This window comes from Vicugna pacos, unplaced genomic scaffold (genome assembly GCF_048564905.1).
Source record: "Vicugna pacos unplaced genomic scaffold, VicPac4 scaffold_124, whole genome shotgun sequence".
Taxonomy (NCBI): Eukaryota; Metazoa; Chordata; class Mammalia; order Artiodactyla; family Camelidae; genus Vicugna; species Vicugna pacos.
In genome coordinates, this window is record NW_027328804.1 from 171,264 (window position 1) to 198,836 (window position 27,573).

A 27,573-nucleotide genomic window follows, 5' to 3' on the forward strand; every position below is an offset into this window, starting at 1 on the left:
GTGTATATATGTATGTCATAGGCATAAAGGTCATGAAACATATATATCAAATTTTCAACAGTTTTTACTCTTCGGAAATAAGGGGAAGGGAGGTAGGGCCTTCCTCTACCACCACAGTTCTCTTTTCAGTATTTCAGTTAAGTATACTTGGAATTTAAAAGTTTATTTAAGCCCGAAGTAAAATGGACAATGCCTCCACAAGACAGAATGCTATACTGGTCATCAAAAATCATGCCAGAGGAGATAGAATATTGTAGAAAAACATATAAAAAGCCGAATGGAAAATGGAGGTGTCCACACAGTAAACAGTCACAGAGTGCTCTCTGGTTTTTTATGACAGAGGTGATCCACACTGATGAAAATATACGTTAACGTGTTAATTATTATCTTTGAATAGCGGGACAAGGATAGCCTTTTTTGCCCCCTTTTTCAGAGTTATTATTTTAAATGCACATTCTTTTTCATCTGAAAAAAAGCATTTTTAGGTGTGTAGTACTATGCATTGGAGAATAATACAAGAATACTTAGAGAAACAAGTAACTAGGAGACAAAGCAGCAGCATCACACAATATAGGACGGGCGATCCTGATTAACACCACGCAGTTACATAAGGACCCACAAAGTGAGAGCACCTGCTGTAACAGGGCGTGGCCCCCTTCTATTTGTCAGCAGTGTCTTCAGGGCTGAGGCAGTTCTGAGCACGGCCAGTGTCAGTGCTGGTGTCTTGATTGATGCTACTGGGGGTGAGGGCACCTGCAAGCCGAGAGGAAGAACAGAAATCATCCTCTGCCTTTTCTGTCTTGTTTCTTTGTTACTTTAAAAGAGAGCCATATATAAGATAAACCGTGTATCTCCCCAAATGAAATTTCAGTAATGAAACCGTTTTTAAAGACTTCACAGCTTATATTCTGCCTATAACTGTCTTTTCAACAAAGATCATATTTATTAAATGTTAATTAACTCAGTTAATTAACTCCCTGTTGAAACATTCTAGTAAAGAGCATGAACTGCAGTATGTAAAAGAACCACACCTGCAGTGACTAGCTCAGCTGTCTTGACGGCAGTGCAGTCAGCCCCCACCATCCCGTGGCCCTGAGCTCCTGATGCTGGTAAGAGATTACGCTGCCGCCTCAGATGGAGAGAAACGGTGAAAGCATTTCTTGAACCCTACAGCACTGACAAAACATAACTGACAAATCCCAGGCCCCTTTGAGGCTCTCATTTTCTGTTTCTGGCCAACCCCCATCAATGAGCAGAACCACCCAATCCCCGAGCCATGGGACTCACGTGGGCAGAAGTTTTGGAGAAATTTCCAGGTATAGAATGTAACCAACTATACATAGAACTCTGAAAAAAGAAAAGATGCCATACTCTGATTTTGGAAGACACTCAAAATATTCTCCTAAGCCTTAGTAGCTGGAAAGGCTGGGCTTCTCCTAAGTCACTTATTTATTTCACAGCCAGTAAGCATCTCCCTCAAATCCTGCTTCCCTGTGTCTGCTGGGAGCTTGAAACACACTGCTGCTGTCGATCTTATAAGTCACATGGCAGAGGCATGTGTCTCACGCCTGCAACCCTCACACAGGCTCGCCTCCTAGCCTCAATGTCTGAACTGGGCCCCATTTTCTCACCTGTTTATTTGGTATCTGTTCTTCTGTAAGCTACCTGAAATGCGTTTTGGAACATGTCAGAAGAAGCAGTGGGTTGAGAAATGGACAGATTGAGAGGTGAGAGATGGGCAGACAGAGAGAGAGACTCCAAGAAAAGGGGAACAAATAAAATTTCCTATGCAAAACCCTCTTCTAATCAGGGAAGGAAACCACCACGGAAAAGTGTGAAGAGGCAGGTAGCTTAGGACTGTTTCCTGGATTCCATGAAAAGTAACACCAAGAGATGAGAGGGTAGAACTTTAATAGTAAAAGAAAAAAAGCACGCATGCTTGAAAAATATATCTACAATATGTACTTTCTAAAGAATAGACTGAAATCAGCAGGACCCAATAACACTATACTTGGGTATTTACAGAAGTGAGAATCCCATCTCCAAACCACAAGGCATCCCTTCAGAGCACTGACAGTCTACATGGGGCGGTCATAAAGCCATCACCGCAAAAGCTATGCTACCCTGCACTTACGAGGAATGAGCAGCTGTGCTCAGGCTGCCCACGCGCGTCATTTACACCCCACAGCACCTCTACGGGGGGGACGCCTAGCGAGCCCCGTCTCTGCAGGACAGAAAACCAGTTCTGGAGAGGCTAAGCCGACTTACCAGTTCTCCATCTCACAGGACTGGTCTCTCCAGAGCAGGACACGAACTCGGACCCACGATTGTAACCATGGTACTACACTGCTTTGTGTGCTGTTTGTGTGTATAATACATTTGTTTCTATCATGAAAGGTTATTTAATAAATGATCGGTTGTCTTGTCTATCTCATTAGCTCACAATCAATCTTTATACTGTTGAATTGTACTCTTTTCCCCTGAAGAAAGGAACGGAAACAGCGGGGGTCAGAAAGAGGTGGGGCTCCATTCTTTATCTGGGATCTCATCTCATTGAAGTCCCCAAACAGGGAAAAGGAGCAAATGTTCTCTTTATCTTTTAAAGAGAGGGCTCCAGTGATGGTGACTTATTCAATTACAAAATCAAGGCTGGGGAAAGGGCACATGCAGCAACTAGAGCAGTATCAGCTGTAGGAAGGTCAAAAGTGCTCATGGGAGGGCTCAGGGGGCAGCCTCATTTAATTTCAATCAATAAAACAATAACAAACTCTAAAAATACTGGCCTACAATGGATTAGCTCTTTCTTGACATCTAGCAAGTTTCCACAGCCCACATGTAACATTATCGGGAACCAGTGAAAGGAAGAGTCCACAGACAAGGAAAATCAATGCCACAGGCAGGCTGAAACCCAGGCTGGAGTTTAGGAAGAGAAAGGGCATAGTTAAGAACTGGGGAAAGGCTGGGGAAAAAAATCATCACAAGGACTCTCAAGCATCATCCAACAATCATATAATCATTCATTCAAGAGAGAGTTACTGAGGTCGTATTCTGTGCAAGATTGTACAGCGGGTGAAGCAAGAGTGCAGCGTCCATGGTGGCAGCAAGTTGCGGGGCTCAAATACACTTCTGATCCCAGTACCTTGCACACTTGTCCTCAATATAAAGGCAAAGATAATTAAAGTAAAATAATACTCTGTAAACTCAAAGCATTGTTGAAAAAAAAAGTTAAAGAAGACCTAAATACCAGGACAGACACTCCACACACATTCCCCTATCAAAAGAAAGTGCTCTTGGAATGGCAGTGCTCCCCAGAGCGATCCGTATATTCAACGTGGTCTCGATCACAATCCCAGCGGGCTCCTCTGCAGAAACTGACTATCTGCTGCTACAATTCATATGGGAATTCGAGGATCTCAGTAACCTATACGTACTTGAAAAAGAAAAATTTGAGAGGACTTATAATTCTCAATTTCAAACCTTACAACTGTATCTCCAGGTGAGATTAGAGGCCATTGTGAAGTTATTACTGTGTTAATCCTTATTTACTAAATTCTCTACAATGAATATTACTGTTACAATAAGAAAAATAAAAAGTAAGTTATCCTTTAAAACATGCACACCGATTCATTCATTGGGAAAAAATTATTCTATCAATTAAGAGATAAATATCTATTGAAAAAGGACAACTTAAAAACAAGAGTGCATTTGCATTTTTCATAAATTGAAAACTGAAAAGCACAAAGACGTCAAGTTTCTAGGGAGACCAATGCAACATATTAATAGTTATTTTCAGAAATTCTAATTTAACAATGAAAACTCTGGAAAGGGAAAATCGTGACTGAGAGCCAACTGCAAACACATGGAGAGCAAAGGCCTAGAAATCACAGTTCCTTTAACTCTGCTCCTAACACAATAGGAGAGGAAATTCCTCACTGAGGGGACAGTGGAATCCCATGCATAAGACAGGATACACAGTACAAACTGCACTAGAATTGGGGGTGAATTTTTTAGAAGAATTCTAAAGTTACAAAATTGCTGAAAAACTATTAAAACACTGACAGAAAGATTAAAACACACAGTCATATATATTATATAGAAACATATGTAGTCTGCTCCCATGTTGCATTTAAATACAAATATATTTGTTCATTTATGGGCACTTATGACTTTATCCCTGGTAGAATATTTCAACTAAAACAAATAATCAATATAACACTCCTTTGTCAAATCTACTTGATAAGTTACTCTGCTATGTAAACATAATGTGTCTAAGATAGATCTAAAATTAGTGAAAAAGAGCTTTGTATGGCTTCTTGAACTATTCTCAAAATTCAAAGCTTAATTTTAAAACAGATCTGAACAGTAATTCTATATTACCTTTCCCGTCGTGAAATGAACAACACAGTCTGTTGTCAAAATTCTGTCCTTACAATGATTCACGAGCACCGTATCCTCACAAAACTGCTGGACAGCAAGGCACTATCCAGACACTGTGACCCAACAAATGAAACACAATGAAGACAGTGACCCTATTTTGGAGGGCTTATAGTCTGTGTCAACACCAGGGTTTTATTTGATTGGTTTGATTGGTTGGCAAAATAAAATCAATCAAGTACTTTCTTCTTTGAGCATTCTATAAGTCATGACTCTGCTGTTAGTGTCATGAGCAGGAAAGACTTAAGCATGACTTGATTAGATCAACTAGCAACAATCATCACTGGAGAGTGAGTAATAAAGAAGTTAACTGATAGCAATGCTTCTCCCTACATGAGACCTAAAATAAATCGACACTGATATCCGAAAAGAAAATGAGAATTTGAGGTCCCCAATAAGAAAAAAATCTAACAAGAAATCAAAAAAGTAAAGATTTTTTCATTAACGTTTCCTGGAAAGATTGGAGCATGGTGGTGTTGAGCTCAGATGCTAGGGAAAAACATGAGGGTCTGAATTCCCACAGCACTGGGTAGCTTTGACACTAATATGTCAGTCAAATTCTCTGCACCTCAGTCTCCGATGCATAGACTGGGGACAACAACCGCACCCATCTCCTAGAACGGTCCTAAGAATTAAGTTATTTTATATATACAAGTTTTAATAAAATACATCAGATATTAAATATTACCCCAAAAGCACAAGGAAAAATGAAAACAGAGATAAATTGGAGTTCATTAAACTTTAAAACTTTGCTTCAAAAAACACCATCCAGAAAGTGAAAAAACAACACTCAGGAGAAAATTTTTTCAAATCATTTATCTGATAAGGAATTTGTGTATCAAAAAAAAAAAATTCCACAGCTCAACAATAAAAAGGCAACTCAATTAAAAAATGAAAAAAGAATCTGAAAAGATATTTTTCAAGGAAAATATACAAATGGCCAATAAGCACAATGAAACGGTGTTCAATAACATTAGCTCTAAAGGAAATCAAGTCAAAACAACTAGGAGAAACCACTTCACATTCACTACAATAGGTTAAAATCAAAAAAAGATTAACAAGCACTAATGAGGACACAGAGGAAGCGGAGCCCGCAGCCATTGCTGGTGAGGATGTAACACAGCGTGACCACTTTGGAAAACATCCTGGCACGTCCTCAGAGAGTTGAACATTTGGCTTCTGAATGATCCAGCAATTCTGCTTCCTGGGCACACAAGTAAGAGAACTGAAAACAAATGTTAACATAAAAACTCCTACAGGAATATTCACCATTACTTTTCGCCATTAATTTTCAGAGCCAAAAAACAGAAACAACCCAAATGTCTATCACGTGATGAATGGGTAAATAAAGGGGCCCAGCCATACAGTGAAATATTATTCAGCAATAGCAAAGCATAGAGTACTGACCCAGGCCACAACGTGGACAAACATTGAAAACGTTACTCAGTGTGAAAGAAGTCAGTCAAAATAGACGGTTCCACTTACATGAAGTGACTCGATTTGCATGAAATGTTCAGCACAGGCAAATCCACAGAGACAGAAGAGTGGCTCCCTGGGGCTTGGGGAGGATGGGGAAGTTGATAATGTCTGCTTATGCGTACTGGGTTTCCTGTTGGGGGGAAGAAAATATTCTAAGATTGACTGGGATGCACATTTCTGGGCATAGAGTAAAATCCGCTGTACATTTTAATGGGTGATTTGTATTAAAACTGTTAAGAACAAAAGCACCTCGGATTAGTACCTTCCATAGTAAATGCAAATTGCTAACATTTATTACAGGAAGAAGAAACTGCCCTCAGCATGAAAGCAGGAGATCAGCAAATATTAGTTAACCGAAATTGGACAAGAGCATTTCACTTGAAACTGTTGCTGAGTGTACAAGAAATATTCAGACATGACAAGGAAAATCAGTTTGACGTCACGAAGAAGCATTCTGCTTCAAATGCAAATCAAGGATTCGGCAAGCCCAGCTGCTACAAATGACCAGAGAAGAAACCTGGTTCTTAAAACAAGCACCAGAGCCAACAAGGAAATGGTGGTGAGGAAAGCAGGCGGCCTAAAATCTGGAACAGTGTGCTACAAATAATTTCTCCACTGAAAATTCAAAAATAAAATGAAAGTGATGTAATGCTGTGTTGAACTCACGTGAATGGGCTTCCTGCAGTGCTTGACAGTTCTGTAACCCCGAATGACTCAGGAGAATCAGCATGGCTCCTGGGAGTCCCCAAGTAACTGCCCATCAGCACGCTGACCACCATCACATCTGCCAGGGTTGAATTGCAGAGAAGAGAGCAACCTCTGAAAGGCACAGGGAATGTTGACAAGGGAATAAAAGGCTGCGGTCAATCCTGGGACAGAGGCCCTGTGAGCAGAGGCCAGAAGGCTGCAGGTGAACTGGAGTGGCCCTGGGGCAGGAAGGGACCACAGGGGAGCATATCTCAATTATCTCCTCTCTCTCCCTCGGGTAGGAGGGATAAAGCCTGCATCCTTCTCACCTGGAACTGTGGGTTCTGGCTGGCGGAAGTCTTACCGACACGGAATGAATTTCTCAAGACTGTGGAAAAAGGAAAGAAAGCGAGAGGGATTAGGGAGCCAAATCCACGAGTCTCTCAAATGCTCCCATATTTATTGTGTATAATCAAAGTAAAAAGTCAATAACAGTTGTGAGATAGTAGGCAGGAACTTGGGGAAAGAAGGGATGAGACAGAGATTGTAGACTCCACCATGAGTACTAAGGCTTAGTTTACCTTTAGGGAAGTCATGGGCTGAGGGGAACAAGATACATTTTTTAGACATGTTCATTACAAAGCAGACCACCAGACCAGCCTGGTCCCTGTTTTGGGGATAATAGACTATCTAACACCACGCAGGCCTGGCGTTTATAGCTGAGGGCCTGGGTCATTGCTGTGCAATAAGCAGTGTGCTATCTATAACCTCAAATATGCAAGCAAGGCATTGTCTCTGCTTTTTATGGCAAGGAGACAGGAGTGAGGATGCACAGGTGTTTGCTTTAAAGCAGTTAATAAGCACATTTTTTTTCTTAAAGTTGACAGGCGGCTGCGATGTGTTACAAATTGTTAACTCAATCATGGGCTCCCACATGGAACCATTATGGAGGACATCCTAGGATGACAAATCCTGGCTCTGGATCTTTTCCTGCCAGCTTCGGCCACTCCAGCAGGGTCTAGACACATCCCTGAATAACGATCCCACAGAACCACCTAAACTCTTAACTCCTGGTGCTTGAAACTTAATTTTAGCTCTACACAACTTAATGTAGAAAAGTTTCAGAAATAAAAGATATTATATTCTTTTTATATCTCATCACTGATTTTTCTGATTGCTCTAAGCTGCTTCTACATGGTAAAGCACCTAATTCTGCAGGTGAATTCAGTACTTTCCTTTGGGCATAACTAGACAGTCTGGGCTGTCTGACTTCTATTAGTCAAATACCGATACACTTAATTGATTTCTTTGTTCATCAATTTCAGCCTGGAGGTGAGGGTCTATCACTATTTTCCTCAGCCCACCCTCTACTCTTTTCTCATCAGCATCTCAGGCCTCCTGAAAACAAAACAAAGCATTTGTTTCCCTTCATCTACACTTTCCACAAAGGCAACAGGAATCATCATGCCTAGAGAATGAATTCAACACAAATGTTAAAACAAAAATCTATAAACCTGAAGCAACTCCATCTCCGACTCATGATACACAATGACATGAGAGTAAGTGTGTCAGGTACAAAGCATGCGTGAGCCTGACCACCTCATTTCTATTCTTCAAAGGAAGGAAGGTTTTCGTATTTTTTATTATCATTCTTTGTCATTGTTTCTGATTAAGCCAAAAAATTTTTTATGAAATAATTAAGCACTGCAATAACAGATTTTCGCTGTATCAATTACAGAAGGAATTCAGAGGGGATAGGAAAACCCACCTCTGTAAAAAATGCAAAATTCCTTCCCCTGTTAAGAACACGAATACAAAATGCAACAGAGAATTCAAATTCTTGTGGAGAGGACAAAAGCCACAGAATCAAAGCAAAGTCATTATTATGAGTCAATCCAAAATTCACTGGACAAACATGCTCAATGCATTCAAATAATTTTTAAGGCACACTGCAAACCATTCACTTAATTATCTACAGGCTAGAGGAAGAATTTCCCTCTATAACAGACAACATAAATCAATAGGTTGCCCCACCAAACAAGGAACAAACCTCAGGTTTTTTGCAGTTCTGATAAATCAGCAAGTTTTAAAGATCAAAATCCAGAAATTTTAAACATTCATTCACACCAGAATGAATCAAGCACTTAAAAAAAATAAATAACCCAAAGAAACTAAACACATTGATCACGTACCTGGATCAATGAGAAATTCTTGTACAGCTGGGAAAAAAAGAACAGTCTATAGACTTATACTTGAAAAATAAAACTACTTTTAAAGATAACTGCTAAAACACATTTCATCATTCATGTTGCCTTGAAAAATCTGAGGCACTTGTCTCTGATCAGAAAAGCAATTCTGAGTATTAGTATGTTACAATTCAGTGCCAGTTTGCTTTAGAAGAAAAAAGAAAAGCTACTGTTTCTCATCTTGCACAAAGTTTAAAGAACCTCCCTGCCTCTATCTCCTCCCATTTTCTAAGCTCATGCTCCCCAACCCTTCTGAAACAATTATGAGAACCTCTTATTCCCACCAATATGCCAAATCACAAAAGAGTATCAATTTATTTGTGTAAATATATACCTACACCTTGAACTGGAGGAGAAAGATTTCAGAAGGCTATATGGAACTTATTGCTATATTCCTGAAATCACACACATACACGTTCACAGAGACACAGACATATACAAACTGAATTACTGGGCACTTCACAAGCTAAGGACTTACAACTTCTAGAAGATAACTTTGTAGTTAGTTTAAAATACAAAACGGTCAGCTTTTGAAAGCCTTGAACATTGCAAAATCATCCAAATATCAATGAGATCCAATTAGCCTTCTCTGTAGAATGTAATTCCCCATGATGGCAAAGCAGACCCTAAGAAGTAGTGGATCCAAGACTCGTGTTTTTCACTAGCTATGATCGTTTTAAAACACGTAAACAGATTTAGAAAGGTATGTCCCCATGACATTTATTCTTATTGAGATGGCATATGTATTCAATTGTCTATGCAGAAAATAGGACCCATGATGGTGTTTAAGAAATATTTTGTGTATTGAAATATTTATTTTTAAGTGCAGACAAGGAGGGTGGGTATTACTCCATTGTAGAGCACCTTTTGTGCACGCACATGTTCCTGGCTTCAATCCCCTGTACCTTCATGAAAATAAATAAATACAAGTGCTTACTTAAAAATAAGAATAAATTTATATAAAAAAATAAATGCAGACTAAAAACCACTGCAATCTAGGAGCCACAATTATAATAAAAACAAGTGTTTCTATCAAATATTGACTATACGCCAATCACAGAGACAACCAAAAGTCACACCTGACAACCATCACATGTGATTCTCAGCAATCCTACTAAGTAGACACGGATGAGAAACCCGGCTCTGCGGATGAGGAGACGGAGCTCGGAGGAGCCGGGGACACTGACCGTCCTGCTCCCCGTGACACCGCGTCAGCCCAGGGCAAGCGCTGACAGAGCTGCACTGAGGGGACACCCAGCTGCATGGAACCATGGGGGATTGGGGAGTCCTAGAAAATACTCAAAAGTGTTCAATGAAAAACCAGCTCAAATATGTTACTCTGTGCCCCATCCTCTAAACACAGAACATGTCTGGGACCTTTTTGATGCCTCCGTGTCCTTTCTGCCATCATCAGTTACGTGCCCTCTCAGCGCGACCAGTCATGAACTGGACCCCATACGAAGTGCACTCAGATGGAAGAGCTTTAAAAGCTGTTTTATGAAGTTTGTAAGACTCTGTCTATTCCTCACACAGGCGGTCATCCAGCACTACTCACCGGTGCGGATGTACCACCTGAAATCACACCTTTCTGCTTTTTAAAATCCCTTCATGTAATACAGACTTTTAAACAGCAAAGAAGCAGCTCAACCACAGACAGTGGACATCTTTTCACCAAACGGACTCAAACAGCCCATCGGACTACCTGGAAGCCCTTTTCTTCTATTAAACCCACTTCCAGGTACTTCATCTGATTGGTGGACTCGGCCTCTGAATGGCCTACTCAGAGAGATCCCATCCTTACATCCGGGGGTGGGAGAGGACCCTGCTGCTGGGAGAAATCAGTGAGGAAGGTGGACATCCTCCAGCCATTTCTGCACGGGTAGAAATGCCACATGCTCAGAAATTATACCGTCAGCACCCCTGGGCTCCCATGGACTGGTTTCACATTAAGCAAACTTATGACACACTGATGCAAGAAAACCAGAAATTTAATTTATTAATGTAACAGGAGATGTGAAACTACAAACCAGATTGAAATATCAGAGTTCAACCATGAGTACAGATTCTCCTCCACGGCCCAATCTCGGGCAGGCAGTCACATGGCAAGCGTGGACAGAAGCAGAGCAGGAAGGGTTTCTAGATTAACTCAATGGACTAAATTTCTGTTATAAGAACAGATCTACTGCCTGGAAAACAATTAATGCCAATCACGGGGCACACTCCATGGACAGTGGCTGAAACACGACTGTGAGTACCTGTATAACTCCACTTTCCCTGTCCTTTCTGGTCTAACTGGTGCAGAGGTACAGAGATCCAGGGATGCAGATACCTGTAAACACCCAAAGCCCATCCCTGGGAGCCTGGAAACCAGATAGCCAGGATTTAAATCCCAGCTCTGCCACTTACTAGCTCTGTTACCTTGGCCAAATTACTTACCCTCTGTGTGCCTCAATTTCCACACTGTAAACCTGGGATAACAATCAAATCTTTCTTACTCGCTTGTTGTGAAAATTGGAGGATTCATTTCTGTAAAACTCTCAGAAAAGAATGTAGCACATTTTTGGTGCCCAACAAATTTCAATTTAATAAGAAAGTGATTTACAAGTCTCCCATCTAATCATCTTCTGTGTTTCATGACTATTCTGAGTCCCAAAGGAAATCCTTATTTCCCCTCTTATAAACTCTTGAGGAGCACCCTTCTGTTTCAAGCCACCACCTGTTTAATCTGAGGGGGAATTCCCTCCTCCCCACTCCTCTGGTCCATGGGAGACTGCTTCTCCCTTCACACCCCTGACCACTGGCCCACGGCTAGCCCTCCTCACACTAACAGATTGAGGTGTGAGTCCGGGGAGACAAGCAGGGCATATGAAAGCTTTCCTTCCCCTCCAGTGTTGGCCACCCTTAGGAAGCAGCCGGGATGCTCAGTTCCATGGCAAGACAGTCCTGTGCATTATGGGTCAGAATCTCTCAAGGGAATGCTCGCTGTGGACCAGAGTTACCTGGGACTGCGTAAGTCTCTAATTCTGGGACATAGTGTCATGACACTCACTCTCCCACAGCCCTGAATTTCATGGAGAACGTGGCTTCATCAGTAATAAAGGAGACATTTATCGCCTGCCTGTTCTTCTTTGTCATCTCTCAGTTGGCTGCTGGACACAACATGTGTATAAGTATTGGGTCCCCTTAAGCCCCAACATATATGAAGTAACAAAAATTCTGTGGCTTAACATTGGTTCAGGGCGACTGTGTAAATGTCCTGACTCTGCTGATGCTAAATTATGTGTATAGGAACTATGGAACCTCCTCAAATATCTTTCATCATAAAACCAGCTTTTCTTATTTTCCTGTTTCTCAGTAATTGCCAAAGACTATCAAATGATGGCTTCACACCAAACAGCAGTTAAGATTATGAGCCCTCTTGTCACACACACTGTGCTAAACACTTTACATAATTTCTAATTCTCACAATTCTACAAAGCAGAAATGAGTGTCCCCATCTCACAGACGAGGGAAAAACTCAGAAAGAACTGACTCAGGATCACGTAGCTCAGTGGCAGCGCGTGCACGCAAACCCAAGTCAAAACACCACACCCCTTTGTATATGTACCAAATCTCCTACCACCCATTGACACACAGCGGTGGGGATAATACTTAGGGAACTCAGTACACTTTTCAGCTTTAAGGTGCTCCAGAGGCCGCTTCTAGCTCTTTTATAAAATCCCGGCTCACTGGTTTCTAACACTGCAAGAAAAGTCCGATGTTGCAACTGTTTGCACAGGAAGTCTGAAATGTTCACAGCGAGATGATAGAATAAAACTAAGACATAAGCAGAATAATAGTTCCAGGTAGTCAGACATAATGGACATTGTGCTACCCTGAAGCACTAAGCAAAGGAATCAAAAAAAAAAAAAACGTTTAAGACTTCCTTTACAAACAGGAAAGTTAAGACTGTAAGAAGGTGCAACAGCGCCACCTATGGCTTAAAAGGCCTTCCTGGTTGCCTGGAAAGGTGCAACACAAAAATTGCCTGTGGATCAGAAACAAGAATCAGATAACTAAAAGCTTATGTAGCACATACTGCTCTCCTAGTCCTCATGTCTTGCACTGTAGCAAAAACCAACAGACCTGTACTAGGCCTATATTCATAAAAGTCATGTCTGTATTTTTCCAACAGGAGGTAATCTAAGTATCTTGCAAAATACTTCTCAAAGAGCCAGGAAATCATAGAAGTGTATTGAAATACAAAAACATTTATTTACATATTAAAACAGCATGAGCTTTTTTCTATTAAAAAAGCTGACATGTCAAATCAATGTTTTGATATTTTAAAACCTATTAAGAGTGCAGAAAAATAAATCAAAATTTTCTTTAATCACAAAAGAGAGAAGCTTATTCCCTGAAAATGATCAATGTGGATTTTTCTAAACTTAATGCTTCTGGTCAGAGTCCTACGAATTTAAATGTCTGAGTGTATAGTTACACGGCAGCATGAACACTGAGTTGTAACAATACACATTCTGTGTAAATAATCTTCAAGGTCGTCTGCTTAAGTCAATTTAACTAGTCCCTGTCTCAATAGAATGATACAGATTTCATTAAAACTTCATACTGCACGCACACACACACACAAAACCCTGAATCCTTGTTACTTTAAGCCATATTCATATATATCCATATTGAATATGCATCAGAAACAAGCCACCCTCTTTAGTATTCACAGTTGATCCTTCTAAACTATCTGTCATTGTGACAGCACATTTTTACTAAGCAGCTCTTGGATGCTTTGTATACAAGGCGTCTACCTCTCACAGTCAGACATGGTAAACGGCATCACTCAAATTTCACAAATGAGGAAATATACTTAAGCCATGGAAACAACGTACATATTTATCATCAGGAAAGAAAAGAGTAAAGATTTTACTTTCAATATGCACTGACAAACTTTTCCTCCATACTAAGACTACATACATAAAACAAATTCAGTCATTGTAAATTATTCTGTCAATAAGCACCACTAGAGAAAAACAAGCAACATCATTAGCAATGATTGGACTTTCAAAGCCCACTCCTATTTTGCACTATAATCATTTTTAATGTTTTGTTTTTAGTGCTTACATAGCACTAATATAAAGAAAACATAAACTATTTAAGTCATTACCTGAGAATGCAACATTTGTGAAAATGTACAATTTTAATTTATGCCGCTCTGTCTCACATTCTCACTGGTGTCTCTCCTTTGAAGGCCTCATCAGGCTGAGATCGCCAAAATCGGTCATTTATGGACTCACAGGAGTTCGGGAAACCACTCAACGGGAGGCTGATCAGAGGAGAAATTGAGAATGCATCCTGTGCAGCCTGGATTCCAGCACCGAGCTAGGCACCGCCAGCTGCGTTTGATTTGGGACAAGCTGCCCACCTCTCAATCCCTCAGCTGCAAAAAGGAGACATTGATACCTACCGTCAAACACCTGCTTTGAAGTAAAACATGAGAAAAACAGTTTAGCCTTTGGTAGGTGTCCACTCACAGCAAGCTTGGTCATTATGATGATGAGGATTACTTTTAATAAGTTAAGCTAGACCAAAAATTAGAAATCACCATAAAGGAGAAACATTTTAACTCAATAAGCATTTCCTTTTGAATGGATTGATAAAAGTTCTAATGATTTTTTTAATAAACCAAATTTTGTCCATTAATTTTAGATTTACCGGTTTATGGACAAGTCTCCAAAAAAAGAATTAGAGGCCTCTAACCTCTGAATACTAAGAAAGTAAAGTTTAAAAAAATTATGGGGGAGAGTATACCTCAGTTGAGAGAGTATGTGCTCAGCACGCATGAGGCCCTCAGTTCAGTCCCCAGTAACTCCATTTAAAAACTTTTATTTAAAAAAAAGGAGAATTAAAGGAAAAAGATGGAGGACTACAGAATTTTTTTAGAGAATCCACTCAGATTTAAGATGGGGAAAAAATATCCATTTCTCACAGGAAATCTTGAGAACTATGTAAACCGGATCTGAGTTGTCTAGTCTTTAACATTATTCATGAATTCATATTACCAAGTCTTAAAACTACCTGATAACCCACAGTGGTGATAGTGATCATAAAACCTGACAATGCGGATCGAACTCCGGCTAGGACTGCTCTGTTCTGACATCTCTGCCCCTGAGGCCTCACCAGGCTGAGAGCACTAAATTTTGTCATTCATGAGCATCTCGTGTAAGTCTTCCACTTGTGCTTCTCAGTCTCCTCTCACCAGCCCCTCTGAGGGAAGCACTGTTATCATCTTCCCCACACGCAGATAAGGTCACTGAGGTACAGAAACTAAACCTGCTCCAGGTCACATCGGCATTAAAGGACGTCTGTATTTCTGCTGTTTTGCGGTTGACAAAGGAATCTGAGATATCAATACAAGATAGACTGTTAAATAATCAAGTCTGTCAGCTCTTCACCTCAAAGAGCAGATACTATAAATTCCTGATGTAGGATGAGGCTGCTGCCACAAAATGACTCAGCTAGAAATTAATATCCAAGATGAAGCAGCGGATACACATAAATATTCATGACTGTCAACTCCTCTCACGGGTCTTGGCCCTTCACTGCCTGAATGGGGGTGAAATCCCCACCCGTGTCTGGGAGGGTAGCGCGGCTCTTCCAAGTCTCACCCAGGCTTCACAGGCTGTTTCCCCCTACAGACTGTCCTAAATGATTAAAAAGCTCACAAGATTTTTACACCAGCCAAAACTGAAAGACATTTCTGCATATGGAGCACTTTCTCAGGCTTAAACCATTTTTGCCTACACTCAGCAAGGGGGAAAAAAGAAACATGACTCTGCAAAGTCTCTTAGCCTTACCACTCACAGGAGTTGAATGGTCTCAGCACAAGATGACCCTTCACATTACAGGATGAGAACAAAATAAAGCCGCCCCAACAACAAGCACTCCCAGAGACAGCGCTCAGCAGTCTTCTGCACACTCACGGTTGTGCAGCCCTCACCACCATCTATTTCCAGAACACTTCATCACCCCAATAGAACACCCCTGTCACTAGCAGTCACTCCACAACCCCCCTCCACCCAGCCCCTTGCAACCATCATCTGCTCTCTGCCACTGCATGAGCCAATTCTGGGCATTTCTAAGATCACTGAAATCAACAATATGTGGCTGTTTGTGTCTGGTTCCTTTCAGTTAACGTGCTGTTATCAAGGCTTTCCCATGTTGAAGTGGTATCAGCATGTCTCTTTTTTTTGAAAATGTTAAACTTTATTAGAAGGTGGTAAATACTATAAAAAATAGTAGAGTGGGGTATAAGGGATGGGGTTTCAAAGGGAAAAGGCCGGGTTGAGCAGTCAGGGTGGACTACCCAGAGCAGATGGCTTTTTTCATATTCCCCTTTATTTATTTTTTCTTTTTTATTCACTCTTATGTCTGAATAATATTCCACTAAATGGAGATACTACATTTTGTTCTTTCATTCAGCAGCTATATATGGACGAGGTCCAGAAGAATGAGTGTAAGTGGTGGCTAGCAGGGATGGCATTTAAGCAAAGGGCAAGATGTGCTTTCAAAAAAAAAAGTGAACAATCAGAGGCACAAGGAAATTCAGCGCGTTTCTGAGAAAGTGCATGGTTGCTTCAGTAGGACTGCCATGCAGGGCTGTGGGGGATAGTGACAGGAGACACAGTGAGGGAGTCACCTGAGAATATTCCCCACTGCAAGCAGCTCAGCCAATTCTCCTCCCTCATCCTGTATTTTAGAGACATTTTTGCTAGCTTTTCTCTTATTTCAAGTAACAGTACTTTAGTTACACATCTGATCATCTGCATCAGACCACATTAGCTCCAAGCCACAGAAAATCATTCACTGACCGGAGCAGCTCCAAGACATAACATTGATGGACCAGGGAGTCCTGCAGCATCCCATCCTGCAGGCACAAACCACACATGTTCCCTGGTGATGTCCGGAAAGTAAAATGCATGGAAATATCTCACTGCTGCTGCACGACATCTGCCCACAAATTGCCCCCAAATCATGCTGGCACAGCACTACTCAACCCTCGCACTACCCCCCAAAAAAAAAAAAAAAGAGAGAGAGAGAAAAGAAAAGAAAAGAGAAGAAAAGAAAAGAAAAGAAAAGAAAAGAAAAGAAAAGAAAAGAATAAAGCTAAGAAAGCAAATTTAGGCTCTTCCATTGAAAACCAGCAACCATCACTGCCAGTATCTGAGCTGGAATGATCCTGACTTCAAAAACCACTGTGCAGTTACTATTCAAATGTGACAGACATATATGTATTTCACTTAGATGATATTACAATAGGATTTTTCTTTTCAAAATTTCCAGTTGCAACAATAGCACAAGAAAGTTTATGTTTCATTTTTTAAAAAAAATCAATTATTTTCCACTTTGTTAATTTTGAATCTATTATTATTTTATAAAGGGAGCTATGCTGCAGATTATAAACCAAATATCTGGCTTCTGCAAACAAGACCTATATGACTTCACTATTTCAGAGCAAGCTTTAATGATGCTTTCAAATTGGGGGCGCTCACTAACAGCTCTTTAAATACTGTCAAAGATGTGCTATTATGTAATGCAAAGGGTCTACCTACACATCAACTCAGAAACCAAAGAAACTACACGAAAGCCTTAGTTTATCATTTTAAAATATTCCTATTATTTTGAATATTAAATTTCTTAAAGATAAGATATTTTTTGAGAAAGACATCAGTTGTATTAAATTTCCTCTCACCAAGAAAGCAATCTTTATCAAGAATTACTACCCCTATGAAAATCCAAAAGACAGGACGTTTCTAGCTAAGTTAACTTACAGATCTCAACACAAGCCTAAATCCTATCTGCTCTCACTTGAACGAGCCCAGCAAAGTCCTGGGCTACTCTGGAACTTAGCTCTTCTGTTCCATATGTTGGCAGAGCTAAGATCATCACACAAGGCAGGGAAGGAGAGAAGAGGTAAGTCCACCTGGCGGCCTCCATCTGTTTACTTCCAGCCACAAGGTGTCGCTAGAGCGACCCCGCTAACAAGCCCTCCACACAAGGAAACCCGGCATCCACTCTGCCCCTGCGGTCCCCAAGCAGTCCCGACGCCCCTCTCCCACTGGTGGCCTCCGAGCCTGTGAATGGTCTTCTAATGACCCTCCCAGTTGGTCACACCCTCCCCTTCTTCCCCGCTACACACACACACACACACACACAGCCAAGGCAGCCTTCCCAAAGCACAAATTTGATTACATCTCCCCCACTTCAAACCCATCAGAGGCTCCCTGGTAGAGTTCTAGCCCCACCCCCGACCCTGCTTGTCCATCCTCACCTCAGTACCAGGTCCCCAGTGACCTCAGGGGCCCCGTGACCTGCTGCTACTTCCCACTAGCCTCCAGGCTCATTTTAACTGTTTGTCAAGGAAGTCTTCCTTCCCTCCAACCTCCGCACTTTGGATTAGGTGCCCTGCTGTGTTAATAAAACATTTTAATCTAAGTCAACTTCTGACACTGCTAAGCTCTCAAGAAGCAAGTACATTTTGCTTACTACTGTGGGTCCACCCCCTCTCCCCTAGACACTCAGAATTGCGTGTTTTGTGAATAAAAGAATGAAGGGGTGGGACTCAAAAGGACAGGCAGAGCTGCTCTCCTAAGGGTCACTTCCTGCTGACACCCTTCACTGCCTCTTCTGTGTCAGTTCTAGTAAAAACCAAGCTCCTCCAAAGCCCTCCACCCCTAGGCCCTCTCCAGTGTCCTTCAAAGCAGGGTCACCCACCACCCTGGACCACACAGGGCAGTCTCCCCGAGTCCCCACCCCACAAGCCTCCAGGCCTCTACCCGGGCTGCTCCTGCCACCTGAGTCACCCTCTTGATTCCTTCCCCTGGCTGACTCTTACTCTGTCCCCAGAACTGAATGTAGAGCCAATTTCTTCCAGGAAGTCCTCCCTGATGATGCCCTTTAGCTCTTGGCTGGGCTCCATCTACAGCAGCACTGCTTGGCGACCAACTGGTATTTGTCCACCTGCTCTTATGAGACCATGACCTCTTGGAGGCCACGTGGGAAAAAGGAGTGAGGTGACAAGAGGGGTGGGAAGAGCAAACAGGAAAGTCGCAGCTCAAGTCCCAAATTCAAGGATTCTGTCTCAGATAAAAAGAATAAACTGTTTCATACGTGTGTCATTTGGCTATGATTTTTGTGGCTCATGGAAAACAAGAGCTTGGTGTTCAAGCCTGAAATCCAAGTTACATGCAAAGAAATGTATATATTCATATCCAAAGGAAACCAGAGCTGCTCAACAACACTTTGCAGTTAAAATCCAAAGGAACTTTGATAAAGGCAATCTCCCTCTCTCTCTTTATTTTTATTTATTTATTTTTTTTGGTATCATATAGTTTTAGAAGTATTTGTATAACTAAGTGATGGCTACAGCCTATGATTCTGCACTGGAGTGTTTGGGGCTAAGGAAGCCCAGATTACATGCACTGTGTAAATGCAATCACACCAACACAATGACAGGCGCCCTAGTGGCTGAGCTGAAGTTCCAAAGCAGAGAACCTTATGTTGGAAGACAGCTCTCAGTAGAAAGTAAGAAATGCAATGTTCTGTACTCAATTTCATTAGCTTTATGAGCCATTAACAGATAGTATGTCTTGTCTAATGAAACCCCAAAATATATTGTCATCTTCGATTTTCTCCATCTGACTGTTTTATGCTAAATTTGGATATCAAACCCTCACTCCATACGGAAAGCTCAGGCCTTAGCTGCAGCACAGTTACATCCCGTGGAAGAAAGCCGATCAAGGGAGAACAGGAGAGTTTCCCTTCAGAAGCTGCTAAGTGTGGTTTTGCACCTGTATGTCATTTACAACCACGCCATCGTCAAAGGAGTAAGACCTTACATCTGTGGGGCAAAAAGCACTGCGGTGGTTCTGAACCATGAAAGAACACTGAGCTTTGTGCAACAGTCCTGAGGCACTTAAAGCGTACTTTCTCTGAAAGGCTCCGAAACTGACTCACTTCACCATTTCAGGTACAACCGGAATTAGTAGAGAGAACATGCCCTTGAAGTCTGACAAGGCCCTGCTGGAATCCTGCTACAGCATTTACTAGCTGCTAAATGAACCAATTCCTTAAACCTCTGAGGAGGCTTCCCAATCTTCAAAACGGGGCTGCCACCGCCCACTTGGGAGGCATGGATGTGAATGCAACACGCAAGTAGGGCGGCCGACTGGTACGTGACACGGGGCCTGGCTAGTTTCCCTCCGCTGCCCTTCTCCCCCTTTAAACTTGCACTGTTCCCCCTGGTAAGGGTGAAGCCCCAGGAACAGACTGCCCGATTCTTCTGTATATCCCCGGATACATACCTTACCCTTAGGAGGTCAGAAAAACAACTGCCTCCTCCCCAGTCACTATCAATATTCTTAAGAGTCTGGGTTTTTTTAACTCTATGTTTCAGGGAGACTATTCAAGAATTGTTCAACCACCGTTCTCCAGGTTGGCTCCTCTCCCAACGCCCATCCCTTCTTACCTCAAATCTTCTGTCTGATTGCCTTTTGTTCGTGGGAAAGAGAGTCCGCTAGGGTGCAGACTCCCTAGGCCTCCCTCCCTTCATCACAGGAGAGTGTGACTACATTCTCCCAACTCCCCACTCCGACTCCAGCTTCTGAGGAGTTTCCCCTTCTGGACCCTGCAGCTTCTGGATCGTCCCAAGACGCGCACACGTGGCCAAAACCCTCTCTTCAGATTTCTTCCTGTGTGGCCCTGCCCACCCCCCAGAACCTTAAGGATAAATGCCATTGCTCTGAAAATCACAAACGCCGCTGACTGACACACCAAAGCTGCATGGTCCGGGCTTTCCTCCAAACCAGGCACAGCCCTGCCCCCCCTCAGACACAGTCTGCACCTCTTGAGATGAGCTGATCCACTTGCACGGCTGTGAACACCAGCTAAGAATGACGAATCCCAATGTGTATCTCTAGTCCGGCTCCTTCACCTGAGCCCCAGGCTCATAGACACGAGTGCCTCTTGGAAGTCCTAACTTGGATGACAAATGGCATCTTAAAAATGCCATATGTCAAAAAAAAAGGCCTTATGTCCACCATTTACTCTAGACTTCGATTCCTGGCAGGTACCTCCCAGGCTCCCCATTTTAGTAACAGCCCCAGCACCCACCTAGGTGTTTGAGGTCACATTCAATTTCCACTGTTCCCTCCACCTGGCCCTGCCCTGGAATCAGTCTTGTTATTTCTGTCGCTAAGCCAGTCTCAAGTCTGGTTCTGCAGGGAGCACGATGGAAACCCACAAGCTCACAGCAAGGTGCACTGAGTCACAGTCCTCCGAAGGGAGTTCCCTGGAGGGGGAGGCATCTCCTGCTGCCAGTCACCTCAGAAGGCACTGGATTCTCACAAAGAAGGACCAGAAAAAGGACTCAAGGATCTCCCGTGATCTGAGGTTTGAAGGGCCCGAGGTCTGGGGGAGCTCCTAGTTAGCTGACACTCCTGTCAGTGAGCAGATGAGGATGGTAGGAACCCAGGCAAGTCTGTTCTCGCTCCGACCCCTTTTCTCTCGGGAGCCACGGGAAAGGCCAGTTTCCAGGGCACAGACCGGCCATCACAGATCCCAGCCTGCATTTGCCAACCCAGACAGCCTAGACTCCTACTTGCGACTCTTACTTCTGTTCTGTTTCCCCCCAGAATGTGATGGACTCTTTCAGAAAGTCTGGACTGTCTCAAGCGAGACCAAGTCAGTGAAGGATGAAGTGTCCACATTTGGACCAGAGCATGAAAGGAGAAACAAGGCCTCATGTCCAGCATGACGGTGGTGGCCAAGCCCTTTCCCTGGGTGAGATGAACCAGGGTCGGGGTGAGAATGCAAGGTCCCTTCACGGCTGACAGGGGTGTTGGAGACTCACTACCGCAAAATAACCACACGGCCGTCAGTGGTGGACATCAGCTGCAACAGGCACAGAGTCAGCTATTTACTGCCAAAAAGGGGTAAAAGTAAAGGCCGGTGCAGGGAGGCCTGCACGGCTGCTGAGGCAAACCACAGACCTGGCTCTGAATGCCCACTGGCTGAAGCAGAGAGGAAGCTACGGTCCCCTTTAGCGGTCCCTGTGTCCACCAGATCCAAGTGAACCAGTTACTTAGGACAAGGCAATGTTTTCCTGATACTTAGAAAAACCAGCCTCATAAAGGGAACAAAAGAGTGGCATGGTTTTAGGCCCGCTCCTGCCCCTCTATGAATGCAAAGTAAAGTAAATGGCACTGGGAAGGTGAATGCAAAAAAAAAACCAAAAAACAAAAAACCGGTGACTGCTTCCTCCAACAGCGTCCCCTGCAGCTGCTCACCCCCGAGCCGGCCACTTCCTCACCAGTGACCGCCGGCCAGGAAGCGCCGTCACGCACGTCACACAGCGACAGCCAGGAACCTCGTGCCGAGCACGTTTGTGTAAAAGCCAGAATCAAGCAAGGTGCTGCAGAATTTGACTTTCCAAGTTTAAATACTCCATGAAAAAAATCCCTCAGCAGCCGCCTAAATCAATTCGCATCTCACTTCTTCAAAACAAATAAACAAAATTAGTAAGAGAGCATTTGTTACCAAATATAAGGACGAACTAACAGGTTCCTCAAAGCAAGGACTTTAACATATATCAAACTCCAGTGGGTGATGTGCTAACATAGCAAAAATTCCAAAAAAGTAGAAAATAAGATGACTAGGATAATATACGAATCATGGCAACTGTTAAGTTTTTGCTTTTTATAGCGATGGAGACGGCACAGAGGGCGATCTGGCTATTCCAATGCAGGGTGTGCACAGCCCACATTTTCAGACCCAACAACATGCTCAAGGGGTGGTATAAGGGAAAAAGGAAAATAGAAAAAGGAATAGAGGAACAGCCAAAATTAGAAACACACGAGAACAAAAATGACTTTGACAGCATTTACAAGAAATTACGTCAGTGTGATGAGGACAGGGACGCAGGGACGGTGAGACCCACCCTCACCTCCTGATCCAGGGAAGGCAGGGGCCTGAGGGGAGCGATGCTGCCGGGGGACCCCAACGTGGTCAGCGCCCCAAACCAAAACTTCACCTAGATGCATGTAGACAGCTTTTGAGCTACAAAATGTGGTCGCATTTCAAGCTGGACAACTTTACTCACTCCCACCAAGAGGAACAGGGGAGAATTAGGTTCTGCTCCTGAACCAAAGCATTGTTTAAAAAATTAATGACTGTGTAATAGTAAAAGCAACAATGGAGTAAAAGTCACTGGCGGAGAACGTGCTTGACCCGATCTCATTGGCCACGTTATCTCACTGACGTTCAGATGCTGGCTGAGCCCTTATGGTACCAGAACAGACAGACCCACCAGGAGGGAGGTTTAATGCGCTGCTGTATTTTGATGCCGGCAGCCATGCCTGGTACACGAGGTTCTGGGTAAACAATGGTGACAGTGTCAACCACTATGGGCTAAGCACACATCCAGCTACTCCGCCAAATCCCAAGGGCAGACTTCAAAAGGCAAAAACAAGCTGGCATTCTCTGTTGGCTCTGCAGAATCAGAGCCAAGCAGTTGCTGAGCAAAAATGTCACCAGTGCCTCCTATGACAAAATAGGAGGCACTGGCGTGGGGCTGGGGCAGGGTTCCAGGCTTCCACTGATCACCCACCAGTCTGTCCAGGGGGTGAAGGAGGTCCCTGCTTTCATTGCACCGATGCACCTACCTTGAATGACGCCTTAGGACTCAACAGGAGGTGACAGGTGAGGTGAACGGAGCCAGCCTTGGTGTAGCACGGTTCTGGCAGCTATGCCCTCAGCAGTGCCCAGTTTCCTAAACCTGACACCTCATCTCCAAGGAGCAGAAGTGTATTGTGGGCATGTCGATCACAGGGCCCTGTGAGGACAAGTACAGATCATGGCCACGACATGCCTCTCCCCTTCCTTAAGCCATAGAGGAATGTCCGGGGAGGAAGTGAAAATTATTCCAGAGCCTGCCAGGCACCACACGCAGGTGGGACACGGATCCCCTGTGTCTGTCATTCACAGGACTGGTGTGGATTTTCTTTTTATCAATTCTCTGGCATCTTCTCCTCCATCTTACCAACAACAAGAAAGTAGAATCTGACCTTAGAATCACAGAGAATCACAGAGCCCCTCCTGCACAGCGGGCCCGGCAGCACGTACCATGTCCTCCGACCGTCACCTGTGGGACCGCCATGAGCGCTCTCCAGACTCAAGGCCCGAGGCCGTAGGCCGGGGGGACACAGCTCACCTCACTCTCCCCAGTAAAGGGGGACCACCTCTCGGCAAAGACGTCTCACCCTCTTCTGCCCGAGGGACAGCTTGAAAGATACACAGGGAAACATAGTAGAGGGTGAGGGGTTAGGCAGCCCAGAAGTGATCGTCTGCACTTCCAAGGCAGAGTGGGGCCTTTGACCTAATCACAGGGACAAAGTGAGGACGAATTTTTCCCTGCTGTGTCCCATACACCGTGACACGCCTTTCCCTGCGTAAGGAGCTAATTCGGAAGCCCCTGGCAGTGTTTCTGATGTCCTAACTTGGCATGGTGGCTGTCAGGCAGGGGAGAGGGCCTGAGCCGTGCTGGTGCTGGGCCTGGGAGGCAGGAGACATCGGCTCCACCCTGAGCTCAACCAGCACCTCATTCTGCGTCTCGGGATTCAGAGTCTCATTTATAAGCAAAGGGATGAAACTGTCCCAGGACAGGCTGTCCAACAGGAATGAAATGAGAGTCATGTAAATAACGTTTCCCAGTTGCCACGTTTAAAATGTAACAAAAAAAAAACCAAGTAACTGATTTTAAGAACAGACCTTACTTATTCTACTGTATGTAAAATACTATCATTTTGACGTGTAATCAATATAGAAAGTAACAAGATAGTTTATATTCTTTTTACTAGACAAGTTTCAGCGTCTGATGTGCATTTGACTTACAGCACATCTCAGCTCAGACCGGCCTCCTCCCCAGCACTACTAACATCAGTAGCTGTGGCTACTCTATTGGACAGCAACTCCAGGGGTCCCCCCAAGTGTCCTGGCTGAAAAGGGGGAGTAAGTGTCCACACTAACCCTAAAAGGATCTCTCTGAAACAAAGGCGGATTTAGTTTTAAACGTCTGAAAACCGGCGGGCTACACCTCCTTCCCGCCTTGGCTACAAGAAAGCCCTCCTCCTTGATGATCCCATTCTGGATGTAAGGAAGCAATCTGTCACACAGCCAGGGTGGCCCGGCCTTCAGGTTGACTTGCCTGCTGTCTGTGTCCAGTCCCACGAAGTCCTCCTTCTCAAATAGGATGTAGAGGAGGGGGGTCTTCTCCCCAGAATTTTCGGGGTCCCCATCCAGCCACTTGGACTTGGGCAAGATGAAGAGTGACTCAGTGAAGTCTTCGATCCTCTTCTCCACCACCCGCAGTCCTCGTAGATTGAAGGCCACGTCGGTGTGCGGCTGCTCGGCCACCTCCCCATACAGCATAAAGACAAAGAGCTGAGAGTCGTAGAGCGTGGTGCCATACAGCTCCTCTGTGCGTGGAGCTTCTAGAAGGTCTTGGCCAAGAGGCAGTCAGTAATGGTGACAAGGCCCATGACATTGCGGTGGGTCTGGAAGTCACTCCATCCATTCTCGGGCGCATAGAGATACCTATAGTAGATAAAGAGTGCCCACTGGGAGCCGCAAGGTCTGATCTGGCTCACCAAGGAGATTCCATTATAGATGCAAAAGAAATTCTCTAAGATGATCCCCACAGGTTGGACCACAATCGGGAGAGTCTGGTGGTCCTCAGCGCACTGCACGTAGTCAGGGGTGTTCATGTTGCAGGCCCTGCCGAGAAGGGAGGGTAAATCGATGTACATACTGTGCTGTGGGCTGCGGGCCTCACTGGGATGCGGCGACCTGGTGTGCACCAGCCAGAAGGCAAGGGAAGTCCAAGCAAATCGGGGATAATTTTGTCCTCAGCATCTGCACATGGCTACTGAAGCTCAGATCACATTACCCAGCTTTTGGTCTAGGCTTCCATCCCCTGCAGAAAAGGATCATTTCTTGTTTTCTGTTTCCAAGCACCTAGGCAGGCCCTGATGCAAAGTCGGTGCTCAAAACTGCTGAATAAATGAATGAATAAAGGAACTGCTTCCCCACCCCTCAGCAGGATATAATGCAAAGAACCATAGTAGGATCAAAATATCTGGATTTCAACGCCAATTTATTTGAACTCCTAAGGTGCAGAATAATGGGTAAGAAAACTTGCTTTGGGGAGGAGGGTACAGTTCAGTGGTAGAGCACGTGCTTAGCATGTTCAAGGACCTAGGCTCAATCCTCAGTACCTCATTTTAGAAAAATGAAACAAATAAATAAACTTAATTAACCCCCTCAAAAAATATTTTCTCCATTCAAAATTCAAAAAAAACCACCTTGCAATTGACACAACATTGTAAACATGACTATACTTCAATTAAAAAAAAAACTTCTTGCCTTACAAGAATATATCTGGATTATGGAAGTTTGCAAATGTAAAATGCCTAGGGTACCACCTGCATAAGAAGAAGGAACTGTACAAATGTACTATCCCTCATTTATGAGCTATTTTTCCCTTGGGGAGATTATAACCTCTCAGAGATATTTTTCTCATATTAAAAAAAAAAGAAAAAGAAAACATTACCTGATTCTCCATACTGCTGAAGAATCAGATAACCCTATGAAAGCATCTGACCCACAGAGTTTATTCAATAAATGTTTGTTGAATGAATGAATAAACAAGCAAAGTGAATGCTGCTCCCTGCCACAGACCATCATAATGGTACTTCCTGGAAATCCCAAGCCCACGTTCCACCCAAATCTTCACTAACCACGTGGGTGACCTGGGCAGACCTGTGTGCTTCTCTCAACACCAGTTTATTCATAAATAGAAATGAGGGCAATAACACAAACCTAAAAGGGTTAGTGAGTCACGAATGAATAGTACCCCAACTTTGCAAGATGGAACTATTAAAGAAAATTGGGCAAAGAGTCCATAGGCCCTCTCCATATTATCTCTTACAACTACATGGGAATCTACATTACATCTAAAAATAAAAAGTCTATTATTTTAAAGAGGCTATTGAGTTTAAATCAGCTCACCGTCTCAAATAAGGAACACACAGTACAAATAAGAGAATGCGCAGCCCATGAGATGCACTCAGTAAATATTCCCACTGAACCCACTGGTCCCTCCAAATTCAGAGCATGAGGATGTGTCCTCGTGGCCAGAGGCCACTGCACCTGAAGCTAAAAAAGCTAATGGTCCCCACTTTCAAAAGCCCCTGCCACCAACCTAGGTCTAATTTTGTATTTGTAATTTTTTTTCTTTTTATAAAATAGAAATCCCCAATTGCATAGCCTTCAGGTCACCAAAACCTGACCACAGAGATCATGATGGCAACCCTCCTTGGTGAAACAATAAAATGAAAAGCCATTTCCACAAGACCTGTGTGTAAATCTACTAGGGAACTTCATCCTGGACTGAGAGGAAGAGGACTGGGGAGGAGGGGGCAATCTGAGGCACACAGACCCATGGGCCACCTGTCCCACGATGGACATTACACTCAACCCTCACCCTCCAGGAACTTCAAAATACACACAGACAGAGTGATGTGGACAATATATGTGTATTTTTAAAGAAATTCCGACTCTCTAGCAGGTCTTGTATCTACCGAGACACAAATGGCTTATGTGTATAATGTTTCACAAAAGC

At 43.5% G+C, this 27,573-nt stretch overlaps 1 protein-coding gene across 1 annotated transcript in view; it reads right to left on the bottom strand.

Moving 5' to 3' along the window:
- The window catches only part of LOC140695029 (uncharacterized), a 93,940-nt gene that overhangs the window by 60,105 nt on the left and 6,262 nt on the right, over positions 1-27,573 (bottom strand). The window contains exons 5-10 of the mRNA XM_072957988.1: positions 8,793-8,819; positions 6,930-6,988; positions 6,580-6,732; positions 5,920-6,043; positions 1,032-1,175; positions 633-753 (exon numbers count right to left, since the gene is read on the bottom strand). Of these exons, the coding sequence (XP_072814089.1) occupies positions 6,637-6,732; positions 6,930-6,988; positions 8,793-8,819 (182 nt within the window). The 3' untranslated portion in view covers positions 633-753; positions 1,032-1,175; positions 5,920-6,043; positions 6,580-6,636. The remainder of the gene's footprint in view (positions 1-632; positions 754-1,031; positions 1,176-5,919; positions 6,044-6,579; positions 6,733-6,929; positions 6,989-8,792; positions 8,820-27,573) is intronic.